We start from the raw sequence: 6,473 nt of genomic DNA, 5'->3' as shown, positions 1-6,473 counted from the left end.
TGTTAGGGAGAACAGCCTGAGATTAAACTACTATCCAAATGTCTTTTTCAAAAAGGGAAAAGAAAGCACTCCAACATGGATGTGCACTAAAACAAACATCTCCTATATAAGTAAGTGCTAAAGTTGAATGCTCTAAACTCCCAACTTAACACCATTTCACACATGAAGACTCCTTGAGATCCCTGCAAGCATGGACTACCGCCAACTCAAGGAGGAAAAATATTAAGGGCGTGTGAAGAATGAGGAGGAGATGCTGTTTTATGCACAGTTCCTCTAAAAAGTAAGGACCATTTCCTAAATTTATTAAGAGGTTTTTATCTCTTCTTTTTGAAAGAGAACATAAAGAAGGGTGTGAAGGTACATAAAGGGAACTTGAAATCCAATTGCAAAAATTGCTCATGCAATTGGCCCCCTTCTACGTGGCTTTATAGAAATCTCCTGAGTACCAAAGAGTTTAGGCTTTTACAGAAGAGAGCTCCTACATCATGGCATGGCACACTATTGCTTCCTTAGACCTTTTAGGAAATAATCCCCAAGTATTTTTCACAAACCCTAAAGGGCTTTCTACATTGAAATATAGCGACAGAAATCAAGTGTAGAATAACTGCAGAACTGCAGTGATGAGTTGTACTAGTTCCAAAGGATTGACTTTCTACTCCAAACAATGAGACAAAGGGCATCATCCCATGGGCACAGTCGCGCACAGTCAGTTCCAAAGTGAGGGACATACACATGTGGATGATCTGAGGCACAAGCTGTGATTGGTCCTAAGAAAATGAAAGGCAGAATCAGGTTCAAAACCCACATCTCATGATTTCTGGTCCTTATTCAGCCAAAGCGTTGAGCTGCTTCATATCTATATTAAACATATTTTGGATCTTTCTCGAAAGTTGCTCTTGGTGCAGCATGATAAGGAAAACCAGATATTTGGCTTGGTAATAGTATCCAAGGTATAGGTGTCACACTTACAGTGAGCTTCTCACCACAGGATGTCTGAGATCTGCTGCCATAGACAGGACTATGGCTCAATGATGACTACTAGAGTTCAGTTTTCAAAATTTTGGGAATAATCTGATCATAGCCTTTCCTTCTTGTTACATTATAGGACAGGAATTTAGAGTATTCAGTCAACAGGTTCTCCCAGTAACAGGTGATGTCATCCATCTGCAAGTGGTTCAGAATAAACTGGCTTCCCCTAGAGACAAGATTAACAAGAATAAAGCACACCATTGAATAATACTAGTAGCTTACACTTGAGTGTTTACCTGTGCCAAGCACTGTTCAGAGCACTTTATATAAATTAACTCTGATCTTCAGAACCAACTCTATAGCCATCATATCCACACACACGCATTTGGAAATAGACGTGATTTTTTTTTTCTTAAAAACAAATATGTAAACAGCCAATCCTCAGAAATAGTACTTGAATGACTTCAAAGATTTCAGTCTAACTCTACAAAGGATGGGCTTAGGACATATGTGAATGTGTGTTTTCCCCCCAGACAGCTTTGATTCTGATCATCTCTGTATAATGAGGCTGAAATTCAGGTATCACCATGGTAACAGCATTCTTATGACATTAGCTCAGGCAAAATGGGGATGATAAAGTGGAAAAAGAAAAATGAACAGAACTTACCTTTCAGCAATTTCTTGAGCTACATCATCATTTGCTTTTACAAACTGCAACAGCTCCCTAAAATGGAAAGGAATATTAGGCTCTGAAATACAGACCAAGCTCATTAGTACTAAGTCAGAGGGATCATAGATTGAGGTCTATAGTTAATCTCTAGTTATGTGGATGGTGAATTATTTCTTTTTTAAAGCAAAGATATCAGGTCCTCACAGGAACAAAATAACAACAACAGCAGCAGCAACAAATATCTCACACACAGGCGAAAGACAATGTTGTAGTTCCGGAACATATTTGGAAAAATAGAGAAATATTCAATGATACACATCAAAAATCAATAGTAAAGAAAAAATTTCCCTCTTGTTTCTTGCTCTGGCCCCCAGAAGAGGGCGCTGAGCTTACATTTCTGGCCCTTCTCCATTCCTCATCCTAGCCTCTCCCTCCATGAGAGGAAATTTGCCTCAGTTTCACTGAGGTCAATTTTCATGCTGTATCTGAAAGTCCTTTTGACAATATAACACAACTGAATACCCATTTCTCTAGTCTTTGAGAGATTAGAGCTTTTTCACTGCATACTGTCTGAATGTTACATTTTAAATCAGCATTAGAGAGCTTTTAAAAATTAAATCCCCCCCCAAAAAAATTAAATCCCACTCAGCCTAGTTGGATAATAATGCTATACTATCTTTGAGAACCAAATATGAAAAATAAAAAGCTTTCAATGGAAAAAGTCATCAGGAGTAAATGTCTTAAATGGCTGGGGACTTAGAGGCAGATTGCAGGAGTCATCGGAAACTCTGCTTGAGGGAGAGCTGCTTACTGAACATTGGAGAGATCTGTTTTGACTGGGATATAGTGAACCCACGGCTTCAGCTGTGGATAGAAGAATTCCAGCCACTCGTCACCGACGTGGAAAACAAGTGAACCACACAGAAAGAGGTGTTTTAACCGGAAACTTGCAGCTACACCCCGAAAATTAAACAGATACCTGGAAAAGAAAGAGCAAAATATACTTGAAACTAGATGCCTACTTCCACAGATGTGACCTTTTTTTCTTACTCCCTCTTACCCTTCTTTCCTTTTATTACCCCCTCTCCTTTCTTTTTCCATTTTCAGTCTTCAAGGACACATCAGCATGTCCCTGTGAAGTTTCTATAAACTCCTTGTTGTTCCAGGGCTTAGAGGTTGTTCCTGGGAATATCAGGGAGAGGGGGAAAAAAGGGATACTTTCTCCAGGGAGAGACTGATAGGACCAGCAGCTGGGTGCTGGGTACAGCGGATACAAGGCTCAGATGGAAACAACACCTCACCCTTTGCTACAAGTTTTTCTAGGCCTAAAGTCTTGAACTCATCATGGCCTCCCAAAGCCTTGTTTTTCCCATAGGGTACCCTACCTGGTCAAAGGCGTGCCCTGTTCCCTATTCCCTCTTATGAAATCTGGAGAAGATAACCAGGCATACCTAATCAATCTTCAAAGAAATGCCCCCTGGAAAAAAGCTAACTTAGAAAAGAATATTTTCTTTTCAGCATTTCCCATGCATGTCCCCCTGTCTCCAACCAGAGCTGCCTCTACCCTATAGTTCCCACTGTGCAGTATAATCAGCATTCATCTCTCTGAATCCCCCCACTGCCCTCCTCCTGACCTGGTTTTACCTGTGCATATAATCCTTAGTCCTGGCATTTATGAATAAATGTTTATTCATATAATAGCTACATATGCTTCATTCACGTCGGACCGTAAATTGTTTTTAATAACCTAATAAATACTTGATCTAACTTCAGCTCTTGGCTGGGCGGGGTGTGGAGAGAAGGAATCCCATCCCTTTGATTACAAGCACGCAAGCTCTTTGGAAGCAGGGACCACATTTCATGTCTCCACAGTTCCCACAGAACCTAGTTCAGAGCCTTGTGCACAGCAGATTCTGAGAAAATAATAGCTAAGTGAATTAATGTGACTTTCGCAAACCCCGGCTGGACCCTAGTATTAAAACTCTCACCCAAAGTGAAGCTATTCCAAAAGCAATAGGGAAACTAGGAGTCAGGAGTTCTGTAAGTCTTACTTGTATTTGCAGTGATCCACAAGATGGACATCCTTAGCAGCTGGCTTTCCCAAGGTATCCTTTCAGTGAAAAGGAAGTTATTAATACTAGGAGTAGGAGCATTTATTGAAGACCACTGTGCAGTAAGCATTGCTAAACATTTCATCAACATGACCTCATTTAAATCTTATAATAACCAGACTCAGGAGGCATGATTATCCCACTTTATAGATGAAGCAGCCAAGGCTTTGAGAAGTTGGGAGACTTGCTCAGGGTCACATGGCCCTAAGTAGAAGAGCTCGGGTTTCAACATGGTTCTGTCTGATTTTAGAGTTTAAGCTCCCTTGGAACCATGTGAATCCCCTGAACTCAGAGGTCATGGTCTGCAGCACATTTCACTCTGTGTAAATCATACTGCACAGGAGGTTACAAATGGTGGCTGGTGGGCTTAGAGGTGTAGCCCACACACAAATTTTGTTGAGCTCACAAAGTATTTAAAAATAAATATTCTAACCACTGCCAACATTTATAGGTGGCAGAGTGTTTCTTACAAAAACTCAGATTTCCAACTTTTCTTGGGGAAAAAAAAGGAAGATTTGGCAAAGCGAACTCCTATTCCCCTGGGCAGCAATGACCGGACCTTCAGCACTCTCTTCTGCTCACTAGTGCAGCCCCTGGGGGTATCGGAGTTTGAGACCCCCATCTGTATTCCAGCCACCTTAGCAGAGGGTAAACTCGATGAGGGGAACAAGTCTTGTTTGCTTTTGCAGCCTCCCATAGTAGATGCTGGGCTGAATGGATACATTTTTCATATTTTTATTTTTTAACAAAGTTTCTTATACTGCCTTTGCTCCTGTTTGAATTAAGCAGTCACATAATAAATACATGCAGCTTTACTTAGTATTTTTTAGTTTTTACTTAGTTTTTCTGACAAGAAGTTTAAACATTTTTCTCATATCATCCTCATATGGTATATGGAAATTTCAGATGAGGACATTTAGGGCTTAAGGTTCTTTGAATAAGGCAAGAAAGAGTTAAGAGGATAGAGATGGACTTCAAACCAAAGAAGCCAGTCATTGCTTTCACCTTAGAATCACTTGGGGAGTTTTAAACAAATGAAGATGCTTATATGCCATTTCCAAAGATTCTGATTCATTCTATTCATTTTTAAGTTCTCTAGTTGGATTGTATAGTCAGGGTTGAGAACCACTGGTTTAAACCAGGGGCTGGCAAACATACAGACCACAGGCCAGATCCAGCCCACTGCTTATTCTTGTACAGAACACATAAACTAAGATTATTTTTACCTTGCAAATGGCTGGAAAAAAAATCCAAAAGAGAATATTTTATGACACAGGAAAATTACATGAAATTCAAATTTCAGTGCCATAAATAAAGTTTCATTGGAACACAGCCATGCTCATTCGTTTACATATTGTCTACGGCTGATTTCACACTGCAATGGCAGAGCTGAGTAACTACAACCCAGACTCTAGAATCTGCAAAGCCTAAAACATTTACCATCTGGTCCTTTACATAAAAAGTTTGTGACCTCTGTTTAAACCTTCAAAATTGTATAAAATACAAGTCATAATATGGGCCAGAAAAGCAATGTGAGTTTGAAAAAGAATAATTTACATATATGCTAATTTTAGTCCATGGAACTTCCTCTATATTCATCCCAACACTGAGAGGAAATCTGAAATTCTACCCAGGTGGCAATGTTCTTTGAGTGAAAATGTTCACTGCTGTAGTTCTAGTCAGATGATTGGTGATTACTTTCATAGATTTCCAGGCCTGGTTTTTGGTGTATTCTGCATCAACAAGTTTTGGATTTTTCCGAGATAGGAGAATGAGAGGATCTCGTTCTGGACTTGTCCTATAAAAGAAACACATGACATAAAACTATGTGACCTACACCATAATACTGTTCCCAATCTCTGAAAGGTAAGGAGTTATCGGACCCAATGAAAAGACTGTACACACTGATGGACAATTCATTGGTTACTTTAATAGAAGAGGAGGGGGATACTAGATCCTACAGCAACTAGGAGGTCCTGGGCTGTTCTCCACTTTACCCTTCAGGGAAGGGGAGTATTTGGCCCTTCTTTGCTTGCATTCTAGTCTTTAGGATTATGTTGCTCTGGGCACTATAGCCACATCCCAGGGAATTATTTCCCTTTTAGAAGATTCAATGTAACTTCTAATCACTGGTACTCATAGCTGTGTGACTAGGTAATCACTACTCACCAAAATGGCTACGTGACCTTTCTGGGGTATGCTTTGTAAAATCCAGTGTAATATTTAAATTAAAAAGAAAACTGAAAGGCTCAAACACCTGAAAACTGCATGTAGAAAAAGTCCTAGTTATGGTCCTAGTAGCAGATGGTCTTGACATTTAAGGGGTCATGAACCCCCTGAGAATCTGAAGAGAACTGTGGACCCCCTCTCTAGAAAAATGCATATATCCCCGTATAATTTCAAGGAATCCCTAAAACTCCTGAAGTCCACACATGGATTCCAAGTTAAGAATCTGATCTGAAGATCTGAGAACGAGAGAGGTTGATAAGGAAGCATAAGCAGTTGCTGTTGGGCTGAAGTCCACTGCGAGTGAAGAGAGGCTGTGACCTCGGACAAGGATGCTTTGAGAAAACTGCAAAACTCTCTCCCCAAACATTCTCTTTTGTATTCATCTGTCTAACACATACTCATTCTGCATCTATGTGGTGGGTACTGTTCTTAGCACCAGGGATATGGAGCTGAACAACATGGACAGGGTCCTTCCCCAACCTTTTCTCTTTCCC

At 40.2% G+C, this 6,473-nt stretch overlaps 1 protein-coding gene across 1 annotated transcript in view; it reads right to left on the bottom strand.

Moving 5' to 3' along the window:
- Positions 1–332: 332 nt before the first annotated feature.
- Positions 333–6,473, bottom strand: part of POGLUT1 (protein O-glucosyltransferase 1) — a 21,937-nt gene continuing 15,796 nt past the window's right edge. Inside the window, exons 7-11 of the mRNA XM_007449132.1 lie at positions 5,449–5,548; positions 3,691–3,749; positions 2,451–2,618; positions 1,637–1,693; positions 333–1,195 (exon numbers count right to left, since the gene is read on the bottom strand). Coding sequence (XP_007449194.1) covers positions 1,039–1,195; positions 1,637–1,693; positions 2,451–2,618; positions 3,691–3,749; positions 5,449–5,548 — 541 coding nt within the window. The 3' untranslated portion in view covers positions 333–1,038. The remainder of the gene's footprint in view (positions 1,196–1,636; positions 1,694–2,450; positions 2,619–3,690; positions 3,750–5,448; positions 5,549–6,473) is intronic.

This window comes from Lipotes vexillifer, unplaced genomic scaffold (genome assembly GCF_000442215.2).
Source record: "Lipotes vexillifer unplaced genomic scaffold, Lipotes_vexillifer_v1.1 scaffold999, whole genome shotgun sequence".
Taxonomy (NCBI): domain Eukaryota; kingdom Metazoa; phylum Chordata; class Mammalia; order Artiodactyla; family Lipotidae; genus Lipotes; species Lipotes vexillifer.
The sequence above is the reverse complement of the archived record's forward strand: the minus strand, read 5'-3'. Positions and strand labels throughout refer to the sequence as shown.